This window comes from Arvicanthis niloticus, chromosome 3 (genome assembly GCF_011762505.2).
Source record: "Arvicanthis niloticus isolate mArvNil1 chromosome 3, mArvNil1.pat.X, whole genome shotgun sequence".
NCBI lineage: Eukaryota > Metazoa > Chordata > Mammalia > Rodentia > Muridae > Arvicanthis > Arvicanthis niloticus.
The window spans coordinates 67,482,983-67,498,692 of NC_047660.1; the positions used below are offsets into that span (position 1 = coordinate 67,482,983).

At 37.2% G+C, this 15,710-nt stretch overlaps 1 protein-coding gene across 7 annotated transcripts; it reads right to left on the minus strand.

Annotated features, from left to right (window-relative positions):
* Window positions 1–3,617: 3,617 nt before the first annotated feature.
* LOC117705950 (olfactory receptor 11G2-like) lies at window positions 3,618–15,157 on the minus strand. 7 transcript variants are annotated; one of them, XM_076931095.1, is made up of 3 exons: window positions 14,953–15,157; window positions 5,586–5,675; window positions 3,618–5,189 (listed from the first exon to the last, which is right to left on the minus strand). In XM_076931095.1, the coding sequence occupies exon 3, from the start codon at window positions 5,176–5,178 to the stop codon at window positions 4,243–4,245; it is 936 nt and encodes a 311-aa protein (XP_076787210.1). In that variant the 5' UTR covers window positions 5,179–5,189; window positions 5,586–5,675; window positions 14,953–15,157; the 3' UTR covers window positions 3,618–4,242. The 7 variants fall into 7 exon arrangements, with proteins under 7 accessions (XP_076787210.1, XP_076787211.1, XP_076787208.1 ...); XM_076931096.1 differs by having other exon boundaries at window positions 3,618–5,200; XM_076931093.1 differs by having other exon boundaries at window positions 5,586–8,213.
* Between the last annotated feature and the right edge of the window lie 553 nt (window positions 15,158–15,710).

Below are 15,710 nucleotides of genomic sequence, written 5' to 3' on the forward strand. Positions count from 1 at the left end.
TCAGCAAACTTATTCTAGATACTTGTCACATGCTCATTAAGCCCGGAATATAATGGTATCTATACTACAGAGGTTTGCTAATGTTGTGACAAGTTAATTTCAATTGTGGCTTCTGATGACATATCTTCCTCACTTCTAGACAGAGAATCGCAGGGGAGTAGTGGAGGGGTCTGTGATGTTTCATCATAAGTCACACACTTTTTGGACCTTATAGTGACTTCTCCTTCCTTGCAGTGTAAGCTCCTGAATCTTGTGGAGGAACCTGAGGATACTCAGGGGGTCAGACTAGGGTCATTCTGTAGAAATGTGCACAGAAACTACAATATGGGGTGGCTGAGTTTCAAGACTTCATCCTTAAAAAAGTTAGTTTTCTTTTTCACTATTTTATCATGTTTTTATTAGTTCTTTGAGAATTTGTGTAATGTATTTTGATCATACTCACAACTCTAAGTTCTACTTGATCTATTTCCACACTCACTCAAATTTGTATCCTATATTTTTAATGCATCCAGTTTAGTTTGGGCTTCCCTCATAATCTTGGATGTGTGGCCTTCCAGTCTAGCATGACTCAACTACCAGGTGCCACATCCTTAAAGAATACTGATTATTCCTCTCCCAGCAGCTGTCAATTGCCAGTAACTCCTCAGCTAGGTACAAACTTCATCCCCAACTTCTTTTTCCTTGCCAGGGTGTTTGTTCATCTTGACAAGCATGTTATGTCTTGTATCTGATATCACAGCCACTGTGAGTTCATACATGCAACGGCCCTGCTGTATTTGGCAAGCACTATTCCTTATAGTTATCTACTGTCTTTGGTTCTTGCAACTTTTCTGCTCTCTCTTTCCTGATAATCCTGGAACTTTTGGAGGTGGAGGTGTGATATAGATTTACCATTTAGGAAAAAGAATTACACTCTCTTATTTTCTATATCTTGCCCTGTTGTAGATCCTTGTGTTAATAACTATCTACAAAAAAGTTTGCTTTTCTGATGTGGATTGAGAATGTACTAGTCTATGGGTCCAATAATAAGTGATTAGGAACCAGTTTAATAGTATATTTATTTACCAAAATATTACTAGGTTCTCCTATACTGCTTATACTCTGTCTAGATATAGGTTCTTGGCCCACATAACCATGTTAGGTATAGGTTTTATCTTGCGGATGAGGCCTTAAGTATAACCAGAAAGTTGTTGGTACTCATGACTTTGTGCCAGTGCTGTACCAGTGGCCATGTCTTGCCAGGCTGATCATTATTTTAGCAGGAAGCCATCACAGCTGTGTAAGATGAATGAGCAGTTTCTCTGTTAGCTTACACAACATTTTTCTGCACAATGAAGTGTAGTTAGTAGGGATGAGTTTGTAGGTCAATACCAACTTGATTTCTCCATGTGTTCTAACAGAGTATGAGGTGTCTCCAGTAATAGGGTCATCCTGTTCTGGAAGATAAACATAAGCAATGGCTTCATCCTTTAAGGTTTAGGAGTCTACGGGAACATTCTGACTAGCAACTCCAAAAGAAGTAACTTATTACTGTCACTAGCCTTTTTTATTTGTTTATCTGTGGTATCTAGAAGAAATGTTTTTATCCCAAATGGAGTGACTTCACTTTAGCACTTTTTATAAATGTGTATGTGCTTATTTTAGGAAGATTCTACAGTTGTAAGTTTCCAAATGACTTTGTTTCTTTCTTTGTTTCCTCCCTCCTTCCCTCCCTCCCTCCCTCCCTCCCTCCCTCCCTCCCTCCCTTCCTTCTTTTCCTTCTTTGTTCCTTATATATCCATTGCTTTTAAAATAAAATTTCTTGTGACAATGTTTCATGTAGCCCATGGAGGTCTTAAATCCAGTAGGTGGCTTTGCAATTCTGATCTTCTTACCTCCACTGTAAGAAGAATAACATACATATACCACTGAACCTAATTTTATGCAATACTGGGGACAGAACTCTGAGATCTCTGCTTGCTAGGCTCCTGCCTACCAACTCTATCAACTCACCAATAGCCCACATCTCTTTTTGGATTTCATTAACTACTTCAGTATGCACTGATGTAATTCCTTAAATGCATGCAAACATACACTGCCTGTATTGCTTCTTCAATTGCATTCTATTTCCTGCCCTTTTCCCATTTATCTGTCTATCTATCTATCTATCTATCTATCCACTTTAATCCTAATCACAGCCCCTCCTTCAACATTTCTCCTTCTCTTGTCCTCCGAGAAGGCAGAGGACCCACTGGGTTTCAATTTACCCTGGCACATCAATTCTTTGCAGGACTAGGCATATACTTATACTTACCCACTGAGGTCAGACAAGGCAGTTTAGTTATGGGAACAAGATCCCTATGCAGGCAGCAGGTTCTAGGACAGACTCTTCTCTTATTTTTGGAAGAGCTGCATGAAGACTGAGGTGCACATCTGGTACATATGTGCTGGGGGTGTCTAGGTCCTGCCCATGGTTGCTCTTTGGTTGGTGGTTCAGGCTCTGGCATCCCCCAAAGGTCCATATTCTTTGACTCTTTTTTTGTGGCAACTGAATCCCCTTTGGGGCCATCAATTCTTCCCCCAACTCTTCCACAAGACTCTTTGTACTTGGTCCTATGTTTGGCTATTTCCAAACATCTGCATCTGTTTCCATTGTTGGGTGAGTGGAGACCAACAGAGTATCATTAATGGTTTAAAGGACCGGTTCTTGTCTGTGAGATGGATCTCAAATTAAGCCAGTCCTTAGTTGTCCATTTCCTCTGTCTCTCCTCTATCTTTGTCCCTGTACATATTGTAGGCAGGAAACATTTTGAGTCAAAGGTTTTGTGGAAGAATTGATGTCCTTATCCCTTGCGAATCCTGCCTGGATACAGGAAGCGACCACCTTGGGCTCTATGTCTCACTGTTAGGAATCTCAGGTAGAGCCACATCTATAGACTCCCCTGGTCCCAGGTAGCTGGCACATCTGCCCTACCTGTGGCAGATTTTTTTCTCTCCCTCACTACTAAGCACCTGCCTCATTCACCACTTTTTTCTTGTATCAAATTTAGTATCTGATTTTATGTTGAGGTATTTGATCCACTTGATTATTAAAGGTTATTTAATAGCAATGTGTTTGTGTCAAGTTGGCAAGTGATATTGGTTATTTTTTGTCTACTTGACATAAATTTTAGTCACCTAGACTTAGCCTCAGTTGGATTGGCCTATGTGCATATCTGTGTGACATTTTCTTGATTAATGATTGGTGTGGGAGTGTGCATCCAACTGGGTGGTGGTATTCCTAGGCAGGTGGTCCTGGTTTCCAGGAAAAAAGCAAGTAAAGCAAGTCATGGGAAGTAAGTCAATAATATATATTCCTTCATGATCTCCGGTTCAGTTCTTGCCTCCAGTTTCATGCTTTAAAATCTTGTCTTGGCTCCACAGAATGATGGATTATAATCTGTATACAAGGTAATCCTTCTCTTTCCTAAATTGCTTTTGGTCATGGGTTTTACTATAGCAACAGGAAATATATCCCAGGCATGGACTGTCATACTCTTCTATTTTGTTTTGTGAAACATGATCTTACTGTGTATCTAAGTTCCCTTGAAATTCTGATCCATCAGTCTGAATTTCCAAGTTCTGGGATTACAGACAGATTCTAGTGTGCAAAGTTCCATATTTTTATTTTTAAATGATATAGTATTGAACATATTTGTGAAGTACAAAGTGAAATTCAGTATATAAGTACACTGCGTATAATATCAATGTAACAGTCATAAACATTATTTAAATGTTTAACATGTTTTATGTTGAGAACATACAAATTTTCAGTCCTTTTGTATGAAACAGAATTAGTATTTGACAGCATATTTACTGTATTATATTATCAAACACAGATGTTGAGGAACTATCCAACTCTACCAGTTGCAACCACTAACTGTATTGCTTTTTCTTATACTTCCTAGTCTCTGGTAAACATTATCCTATTCCTGTTTTAAAACTTTCTACACATAAATGAGAGAATGTATTATATGACTTTCCATAACTGACATATTTTACTTAACACAAAGTTTTTTGTTTTATTCATGATGCTGTAAATGGCACAGTTTAATTATTTTCATGGTTGAATTACACACACACATATACACATGTACATATATATATGTGTGTGTGTGTGTGAATCAGGATATCTATCTATCTATCTATCTATCTATCTATCTATCTATCTGAATTCAATATATATACACTTAACTGTGATTTATTTGCTTAAAATCCCAATTTTTATGTTCTTAAAATCTTCTGCAGGGCATGTTTCATATCTTTGTTTCTTAGACTGTATATCACGGGATTAAGGAGTGGAGTACCCACAGAATAAAACAGAGTCACAAGTTTCTGCACTCCAGCTTTATGTTCAGATGTTGGGCTCAGATACATTTTCATCACTGAGCAATAAAAGAGTGAAACTACTGTGAGATGTGACCCACAAGTGGAGAAAGCCTTTTTTTGTCCATCTCTTGAAGGAACTCTGAATACAGCTCTCAGGACCAATATATAAGATCCCATGATGAAGAGGAAAGGAATAACCAGGAGCAGAGACATTATAATTGTCCAGAAAAACTCCATCAGTGGGTCTCTGGAACAGGCAAGGGCCAACAGAGGACCTGGGTCACACAGGAAGTGGTCTATAATTCTGGACCCACAGAAGGACATCTGGGAGATGATGATGATGGGAACAGGGAACCAGAGGAAACCAAGCACCCAGCAACTGATCACAAGGGTGTTGCAGAGGCGCCCAGTCATGAGAGTAGGATAATGTAGAGGCCTGCAGATGGCAAGGTAGCGATCAAATGCCATGACTGCCAGGAAAAAGCATTCTGTAGAACCAAAGGAGAAGAAAAAATAGAACTGCAGGAAGCATCCAGAGAAGGAGATGACCTTGGTGTCAGAGAGGAAGTTGGCTAACATGTTGGGGACTGTGGAGGTAACATACCAGATCTCCAGGAAGGAGAAGTTGGCCAGTAGGAAGTACATGGGGGTGTGTAGTCTCTGATCACAGTACACAGCACAGATGATGGAAGCGTTGCCCATGAGGATGAGGAGGTAGACAATGAAGAAGAGCAGAAAGAGGAGGATCTGCCCCTCCCTGGGGTAGGGGAAGCCCAAGAGGATGAAGCCAGTGATGGTGCTGGAGTTGCTGGGGCTGCCAAAGGTTTTCATTTGTCTGTGCCCTGTGAAAGCACTAGAAATTGTTGAATATTCTAGAAATAGCCGAGGAAATTTAATTTTTGCCCAAATAGGAAACAGAATAGTTTGCTCATCATTTGTTCAATATTTACTGGAGTCTTATTGTTTTCTTGGCATTTTTTGAGCACTGGATATTAAGAAATGAGTGGAAGAAGTTTAAGCCACCATTCTATGATCCATAAACAGCCACTACTCTGATTCTTTTTTATTGATGTAAATAGACCAGGTTGACTATTTCATCATCAAATACCATCATAAGCACAGTTCTGTATATTAAGGAAAAATATTTTGGGTGTGATGGGAAATATGCATGATTCTTATATTTAGAAATATCTCCTAGTTAAAAAGAATGAGTGGGATCTGCTAATGGTTGTACATACCTGTAAGCTCAGCACTTGGAAGTTTGAAGCAGGAGTGTTAGGAGTTCAAGGCCATCCTCAATTGTATATTAAATTTGAGTTTAGTTTGGGCTACAGGGTATTGTGTTTCAAAGAAACAAGCAAACAAACAATGAGACAAAGAAATGAAAAGAAAAAAATGAGTGAATGAATTTTATTAGTATTCTTTAAATAGTTACCAGGTGCATTATTATTTAGATGAGTACTTGATGACTCTTTGCAGGAAAAATGTAAGAGTTTTGGATTATGGTTGTAGCTCAATGAGAGAACACCCACCTAACATTCATTAAGTCCTGGCCTAGTCCTCAAGAGTGCCAAAATAAGAAATGGAATTTTGTATAACCCAATATTATTGTCAAATATCTGTATTTCAGCCTAATCTATTGAGCTATTTCTTTAAGTAACAAATTCATGTATAAATACATAAAAATTTATAGTAGCTATTTATGAGTAACTAGAACTTAAAGACATAGGTGAAGAAAGCTAAATTCAATATCAATAATCTGATGCGTTGACATGGCTTCATTAGGAACTATGTGCCTCTCTCAGAAGAATAGTATTTGGGATTGAGATACAGCTCAGTGGTAGCTGGGATACAGCTTAATGATAGGGCACTTGTCTATCATGTGAGAAGCTCTGAGATGGATCTCTACCACTAAAAATCCAGAAATAAACTGTACCTCCTCAACCCCAAAAGTAGAAGACAAAAACTGCTCTAATTCTCTGTCAAGGACATTTACATTATCCAAATAGAATATCCAAGATTCCAAGATTCTAATTTCTCACCCTGTTTGTATTACTTTAGGGATTTCCTGGGATTAGATGGGACAGAAGGGCAAAGATGTCTGCAGATAGAGAACTGTCTTCTATGAGTGTGGTAAGATCTACACTCATCTGTCCATGACCTCAGTTTCAGGTTTCAAATGACCAAGTATTTATTTCTCATGAGAGAGAACTAAAATCAAATTCCACAAGTATCTCATATTTAAAAAAATTAAAAATGTCATTCAGGATATTCATCATTTTAAAAGAAAAAATTTACCCTATTTTCTGTTGCCTTTTGTATATTTTTCAAGAAAGAATCCTAGAATCTTTTGGTACAGTCTTTACTGATAAGTGGCAGGAAGGACACAAAGAAGATCTTAAATAACAGGTGAATTCAAGGTATTTAATAACAAATGCTAAGATGACAGTCACACATGCATACACATCAAGTATTAAGTAACTGAATTTGTGGTTTAGAGAAATGATAACTTAAAAAAATGAACTCCTCTCCCAGCTAGTCCACTCCCTCCTTCTGGATCCAGTAATTATTTTGTTCCCCATTCTAAATAGATTGAGGTATCCATACTTTCGCCTGTCTTCTTGTTAAGCTTCACACGGTCTGTGAGTTGTATTTTGAGTATTCTGAGCTTTTTGGCTAATAGCCACTTATCAGTGAGTGTATACCATGTATGTCCTTTTGGGTCTGGGTTACCACACTCAGGATGATATTTTCTAGTTCTGTCCATTTGCCTGTAAAATTTGTGATGTCCTTATTTTTTAATAGCTAAATAGTATTCCATTGTGTATATGTATCACATTTTCTATATCCACTCTTTAGTTGAGGGACATCTGGGTCGTTTCTAGCTTCTGGCTATTATAGATACGTCTACTATGACCATAGAGGAACACCTGTGCTTGTGATATGGTGGAGCATCTTTTGGGTATGTGTCCAAAAGTGGTATAGCTGGGTCTTCAGGTAGAACTATTTTCAATTATTTGAGGAATTACCAGATTGATTCCCAAAGTTTGCAATCCCACTGGCAATGGAGGAGTGTTCCTCTTTCTCAACATCCTTGCTAGTATTTGCTGTCACCTGAGTTTTTGATCTTAGCCACTTTGATTGGTGTAAGGTGGAATCTCAGGGTCTTATTGATTTGCATTTCCCTGATGACTAAAGATGTTGATCATTTCTTTAGGTGGTTCTTGGCCATTAGAGAATCATCAGTTGAGAATTATTTATTTACCTTTGTACCCCATTTTTGAATTGGGGTTATTTGGTTTTCTGGATTCTAACTTCCTCAGTTCTTTGTATATTTCAGATATTAACCCTCTATCAAATGTAGGATTAGTAAAGTTCTCTTCTCAATTTGTAGGCTATGGTTTTGTTGTATTCACAGTGTCCTTTGCCTTACAGAAACTTTTCAGTTTTATGAGGTCCCGTTTTTCAATTGTTGATCTAAGAGCCTGAGCCATTGGTGTTCTGTACAGAAAAATTTCCCCTGTGCTAATGGGTTTGAGGGATGAGGCAACTCATCCATCTCAAAAATTTTAAATCAGAGTAGTTCCTGTCTAAAGGAATCACAGGGAGCAAAAGTGGAGCAGAGATTGAAGAAAAGGCCATCCAGAGACTCATCCCGGAACCTTGGGATCCATCCTATGTGTAGACAACAAAGTCCAACATGCTGATGCCAAGATGCACTTGCAGACAGGAGCCTGGCATAGCTGTCCTCTGAGAGGCTTGGCCAGCAGAGATGTAGATACTCACAGCTAACCGTTGGTCTGAGCTCAGGGACTCCAAATGGAAGAGTTAGGGGAAGGACTGAAGGAGCTGAAGGGGTGACAACCCTATAAGAAGAGCAACAGTATCAACTAACAGGACCTCTCAGATCTCCCAGGGACTAAGACACCAACAAAAGAGCATACATGGGCTGGTCTCTGGCTCCTGCTACATATGTAGCAGAGGACTGTTTTATCTGGACTCAGTTGGAGGGGATACCCTTGGCCCTGTGGAGGCTTGATGCTCCAGAGATGGAGGGTGCTAAAGGGGTGAGGTGGGAATGGATGGATACGTGGGGAGGCACCCTCTTAGAGGCAAAAGGGAGAAAATAAGGAGTGGGGTGTTCATGAAATGGGAAGGGGGACAACATTTGAAATGTAAATAAATAAAATAATTAACAAAAAATCAATTAAAATAATCTGTTCCCTAATATTGACTGTGTGGTTTGGTATTCTCAATGTATGAACCAACATCTATTTTGTGTGTATGTGTGTGTGTGTGTGTGTGTGTGTGTGTGTGTGGTGTGTAATCCTAGAGCACTGGAAACTTCCTAGATTTAAGAAGGAGAATTCTAGTGAGCAATTCTAGTTATGGAGGATATGGAGTCTGAACTGAGCATCTTTTGTAGATTGACAAGGCTTCCAGTGGTTGGACTGGGTTGCATTATGTTGAGTTGTTGGCTGAGGGAGTCTAGTGGAAATCCCTAAATAACTTAAGCTGATGCTAGGACATAAAGTTGCTCTCAGAAAACTGATAGCACGGTGCCATTGCAGAGGACAATATCTACATAGCTCGCTGAAAGTAAAGAGGTCGAGCTGGTGCCTACATGAAGCATTCATTCCTATGTTCTAGTCTCTGGAATGAGAAGATACTCTGTGGCTATGGAGGGAGAGGCCTGCATACCAATGCAGCCACAAAACACTTGACCTACAGTCTGTTCTGCCTGCAAGATGTTCTAGGGTAATGCTGGCACAGAACTTATGGAGTGGCCAGTCAATGTTTGGTTTAAGTTGAGCCCCATGCCATGAGAGGAAGCCAATGCCTTACACTGCCTGGATGGCCAGGAACCAGAGACTGAGTAGTCCAGACATCTAGGTTGGAACCAAACATGACTGCCATGACTGCACACAATCAATCAATCAATCAATCAATCAATCAATCATGACTGCACTCAATCAATCAATCAATCAATCAACCGACCAATGAATGAATCAATGAAATTATTCCTAATGGTATTCTGCTATACTCATAGATTGGTGCCATGGCTAGTTGTAATCAGATATGCTTCCTATAGCAGCAGATAGGAGTCAGTTTAGAGATGGCCAGGAATTGTGCAGAAAGAGTCTGGTTTAGAGATCTACATTGGTTCTCACTCCTTGGAGCTCAGAGGGAAGGAGGATAGATTGTCAGAGTCAGGGTGGATGGAGGACACCAGGAGAACATGACCTAGTTAATCAGCTTTTCAGGGCTTACTTGGAATAATGGAGACAGGAACTGCAATTATAGGACCTGCATCATGTCCTCTGCACATATATTACGGCTGTTAGCTTGGTGTTTTTGTGGGACTCCTAACAGTGGGAGCAGGTGTGTCTCTGTCTCTTTTGCCTACCCTTGAGATTCTTTCCTTCTGTTGAGTTGCTTTGTCCAGCTTTGATATGAGGCCTTTGTCTTATTGTGTATTGTTTTATCCTGTTTGGCTGTTGTTTCCTGAAAACCTGCTGTTTTCTGAAGAGTAAATGAGAAATAGATTTATCAAAGAGGGGAAAGTGTATGGGCATACTGGGAAGAGTGAAGGGAGGGGAGGAGAAATTGTGGTCAGAATGTATTGTGTAAGTGAAGAATCTATTTTCATTAAAAAAGCTAGCCAGAACATTTAAACATTGTTTATAAAGAACTTTAACATTTCTGCGTTCATAACTTAACTATGTTTTATTTCTGAGACTTTAAATTTTTTGATTGTTTTATTCTTCCTTATTTGTGTCCCCTTGCCTTCTGCATGAAAGTGTGAACATTCTCTGAAACATATTTGTACTTTATACATTGTGTAATTAAAATGTATCATACTAATTGCTGTTTTGTTAGTTTATTATTTATTAATTTTGTAACATCTAGTGACTATTTATTAAATAAACTTTATTTATTTATTAAATAAATATAAATAAAAATAAAGTATCTTCTCATTCCAGAGATTAGAACATAGGAATGAATGCTTCATGTAGGCACCAGCTCGACCTCTTTACTTTCAGTGATCAATAAATATTTTTTATAAATAAAATTTAATAAATAAAATTTATTTATTAAACTTTTATTTATTTATTAAATAAATAAAAATTATTTATTATTTAATAAATAACCAGTCACTTAAATTTTTTTCCTGTGCTGGGAGCCAGTGAAAACAGCCACTGACCACAGCAACTGCGATTGGCTCACTCCTACAGCATCACACTTGCTACAGGAGTTGAAGGTACCATAGAGAAGGTGGGTTTTTCAAGCAGTGGCTGTTTGACAAGTGCTCTAGATCTCAGAGAATTCTAACAATGGTCACACAAGGAAGCCTATTTGACTTACTGATTTAAATTTGTTACCAAGTTGATGCTTGATTGACATTTAACAAAAAATAATTTGAAAACAGCTACATTTTAAACATCAGTAGTAATGAATGGATTTTCTACTTTGTAGCACAGCCAGAGAGGAGATAACAACTGGGTCTTTTGTATTTGTGGTATCTGTCTTCCTGGCATCCAGGTCCTCAGCCATTCCTTGCTAAAATATTGATAGTTAGTTGTAATATTTGGGACTAAATTAGAGAAAATACTGGTTTTGGAAGGGCTTTATCTTATCTTAGTCAGGCCTAAGAAAATGTATACACTAAAATATTAACACACATATTATATTTTCCAAAGCTCCAAACCTTACAAAAGAGGGGGTAAAATGGAATGTAAGAGCCACCCAGTGATGAGGAGCACAGTAAAATGTTATCCTCTGGGAATGACGTGACTGCCTCATATTCATGAACTCTCAGCTCTGGTATTGCCTACTAGAGCTTGCACATGACTGGGTTGGACAAAATGCAGTCATGGATAAGTAGGAATGCTTGAGTTCTAGCCCCTCTAAGGCCAGTCATTATCAGTTGATGAATGCTGAGGGAGAGAAGTCATTGTGTTCCGTGGTGGAGCTCATGTTCCAACCAAGAGCTCCAAACACATCCCCACATTGGTGGCCCTGGTTAAACCCAGTTGGCCACACAGTGAAAAGATAGAGGAGTGGCAAGAGGAGTTGTTGATATAAGGAGGTTGTTGAGAAAGAAAGAGGGTAACAGAAGGTGAGGAGTTGAGTGTGAATGGAGTGCATTAAATACATGTATGGAATTGGAAATAATAAAATAATAAACCTCTAAATGTTTAATATATTCATAAATATTTGCATATTGTCACAAATCTTAGCATGTCTTTCTGTACTACATTTCTGAACTTCTAAATTAATAGTAAACACATAAATGATGCTAATTTAAAAACTGACTAAAGTTATGTTTCCTTAGCAAAAATCATTCTCATAATTTTTCTGATTCAAAGATCTGCCCCTTTTAGAAAATATTGGATATTTCCTCAGAAAGTAATTACTTGATGTTTCATAAAAATAAAGTACTGGAGTAAAGGACTTAGCATTGCTGCGACAGGGAGACATGCACTGTTATAAGAGGCCTTAAATCATAATTAAATGCTCAGAATTGGTTGAAGAATTTCCACCACGAGTTCCTGGGAGGCAAATAACTACACGAACAAGAATTAACACAGGGGTATTTTACTAATCAGAGAATACTCCACAGCAAAGACTTCCTTTAATATAGAGGAAAACAATCCTGTAAGGTACATATAACCACTTCTAATTATACAAAATTTTAGGAGAAAAACTCTTAGATTTGTATGTCTTTCCTTAAACTTGTTCTCAGTGCCTTCATGTCATAGTCACATAAACTTCAGAAAATCTGGGTGATATTCATCTTCAACAACACCAACAGTTGAATAAATACCCCAAGTAACTAAAGTCATAGCCCCTCTTGCAACACTTCTACTGATTCTGAGTTTTATAGTTCTTAAATCCATTAATATTCAAATTTTCAAAAAATGTTTCTAAAATATTTAAGTTTCCTTTGGCATGCTCCTAACTAGTAAAAATTATCCTAATTTTATTTTCAAAGTTACATTTATATCTTTGTATGTTTAGTTTATTTAGTGTATGTATCTATGTGTGTGTGCTTGTGTGTACATACATGTGCATGCATGTATCCATGTGTGAATACATACATGCCACAGTGTACATGTACAGATGAGATGACATCTTACACATGTAGGTTCTCTCTTTCCACTGTTTAGGTTTTCAAGTTTCAGACTCAGGTCACAGAGTATAGAGTTGAGGTTCTGAGAAACACTAGGACACATTCAGACTTCTGCAACCTCAGAGTAACTTTAGACTCTCTAGAAAAACTCTCAGAATTAGTTGATTGTTTGCTATCCAAACTGTACAAATCAGTGTCCAGTGAAAAATCTTCATTGTATTTGATAACTTGAGAGCCCATGGCTGCATTTATTGATTAAAAGATATTAGTTGTTTTGAAATTTTGAGAGTGATTTTAATTGTGATTCAATTGTTTCAAATTGAATTGATTTTTATTGTTATGAAAACTTTAATAGTAATATTTGCTAGTAAAGGTATTGAACAATAGTACAAAGTGACTCCTATTGTAGCACAATTTTCTTCTTCTCTAATTATAAAATAAGAAATAAGATCTGATTAAGTTACAAAAGACTGTGCCATCTTGACTTATAAGTCTGGCTTTTTGTTTCTACCCTTGTTTTATGGGGTAAGACAAGTTTGTTAACAAGTATTTCAAAGCAGTACTGTATTGTTATCTGGATTCTTTTGAAACAGCCACAAATTAAAACCAACATAACATGATACTTAAAATTATCAATCAGTAGTAATAATTAATAATAATAGTAATAATTAGTATAATTATAATGTCTTAGATGTTATGGCAAATCTCCCTTAAAATTAGAACTAATTACTCCTCATGTGTTTATAAATGTGGAACTAGAATGAAATGATAACAAATTATTTCAAGTACAGTAAACATCAAATAAAGTATTTCGTGTAGTACAGATAACTATAGACAAGGTAGAAACGTATGGTCTAATCAAAGACTTTGATTGGCCAGCCAAACTATCTGTTTTCCTCAATTGAAATCCTTACTTCTCTAGGCCATCGCATGTTCTTGACTATCTCACCTTTAGGTATAATATTTCCATTATGTCATAGGGAAATGCTATGTCAGATGCAGTGCATGGAGCAAAAGAGAAGTCACACCCAGATCATAAAGGCTGGTAATTTTTATTTAATTCAAGGATGAATTCCTTAGTGGATTTACTATTTCTCTCCCCCCCAAAAGGAGAGAGAACTCTCCTGACTTCTCAGATCTACTTTTACCAAACACGAGCTTTTATAATGTAATGGAACAAAATATATTTAACTTTCACATTCACCAAGAGTCTGACAATTGTGTGTTTGATGAATGACTAAATTTATACATTTCTTTAGTGTGCAATCAATAAAATATCATGTAAGAATTTTCAAAGTGTAATTTGTCTTTTTGGGAAACCTGCATTTCTGTTTCTAGGCATGGGCATTCATGTAGAGTAGACTATTTCTTATCTGTATTGAGGTGGGAACTATGAGTTTTGTATTAACATCATTCAGTGTGTTGTTTTGTGCAGCTCCCTCTCAGGGTAGTTTCCCAAGAATAAATAGGAAAAACTTGAAAGCTTTTAATGTTAATAAAATTAGATGCGAATTAAGTTAAAGGTGTTTTTTACTAGACTACTGTTCCTCAATTTTTGTCAGTTAGTGCTTAAATATGAAAGAATCTCCTTTGCTAACACATTTTTGTGAATTGACATGTTCCCTCTGGTGTTGGTCATTTTGTGTTGAGTCCTAGGAAGTGGGACATAGAAGTAGGATATTAGGGCTTTGTGGAATTCTGGACAATAATGTAATGTCCTGGATATTTTTCATGGTTACTTTCTATGCCCTTAAAGTTAAGTCCCAGAAGCAAAGTAGAGCCTATGTTTGATATTTTCACTAGTCAACTCCTACCAATTAAGACAATAAATGTGTTGGCGTATTCCATGGCTTTACTGGACTGAAAGGGATGTGTGAAAAGGTACACATTCCAAGGCTAGACCATTGGGGTTTGAGGGCAGTATATTGTAGACAAGACATTATTTCTTCATATGTTGATTTCCCCTTTGGAAAGTGGACAGTGAGAGGCCTGTACATGTCATTTTTTTTGTGAGAATTAGATGAATAATATTTGTTAACTACCTGGCATCCAGTTATTCCTCTCTATTATACTTACAAATTCAAAGTCTCAAGAACATCCTATCTGTGTACTCTAAATGTAGTGCTGCCATGGAAAATGAGACCCCAGCCTGAATTATAATAGATAATACACAACTGAGAAACATCCTATGAGCAAATATTTATTTCTCTTAATTTCCTCTAATATCAAGTATGATATTATTAATATGAGAATATAATATAATATTAATAATATAATGTTATATTATTAATATGAGAATGCCTTTCAGACAGTGTTATTATGAAGTATGCTGAGTGAGATATTGAATAGACAAGGTGCACTGTGCTGTATCTGACACTTCAGACACTCTCATAATGTGAACAGTGAACTTTTCAGGTGCATAGATTCATCAACTATATTTTACTATTTTCCTTAGTTAAGCACTACATTACCTTCTCTCTTGAACCGGAAGAGTGGATATCGAGAGAAGTTTCTTACATAGCTTCTTCCAGGATTATCTGAGGGCAGAGGCAGCTGACTTCGTAATAGCCTCCTTGAAGATCAGGTGCAAAAGTAAATCATGAAGATCAGTGGAGAAATTTTTTCTATTATCCTGGAACTTTAGACACAGCTTATTCTCTGTTTTTTGAACATTCTTTTATGTTAGAGAACACCATGAGAACACAGTTCTCTAATATTTATTCTCTTGCTCACTCCTGTCCTCTGGGCATTGTGCCTTAATTTCTGATTTTTTATTTTCACCCAAGGGTAAGGGAATCATTCATTTTGTTGGATCTTAATCTCTTAGAGGTCATTAGAGAGACAATTATTAAGTTTATCAATCACTCACCCAACCTGTTCTGGACACTTATAATATGCTTACAAAGCCTAGTATATGGTTTAACAGAAGTTTGTTAGTCTTGTGACAAGTTAACTTTAATATTGGCTTCTGATAAAAGATCTTTTCCTTTCAAGAAAGAGATTCACTGATGAATAGTGGATGAGTCTGTAAAGTTTCATCAAAAATCACACTTTTGGGATCACTATACTGACTTCTCTCTCCTTTCAATCACAGCTCTTGAATCTTGTGGGTAATTTACCAGATATGAGTGGATCAGTCTAGGGTAATTTTGTAGGAATGTGCACAGGAGCTGAAATATGGGGTGGTTGAGTATCAAGACTTCTTTATCCCTAATAAAGTTAGTTTTCT

What these genes read in the sequence shown, in the direction of transcription:
- LOC117705950 (XM_076931098.1), bottom strand. Translation starts at nt 5,178, where the DNA reads ATGAAAACCTTTGGCAGCCCCAGCAACTCCAGCACCATCACTGGCTTC.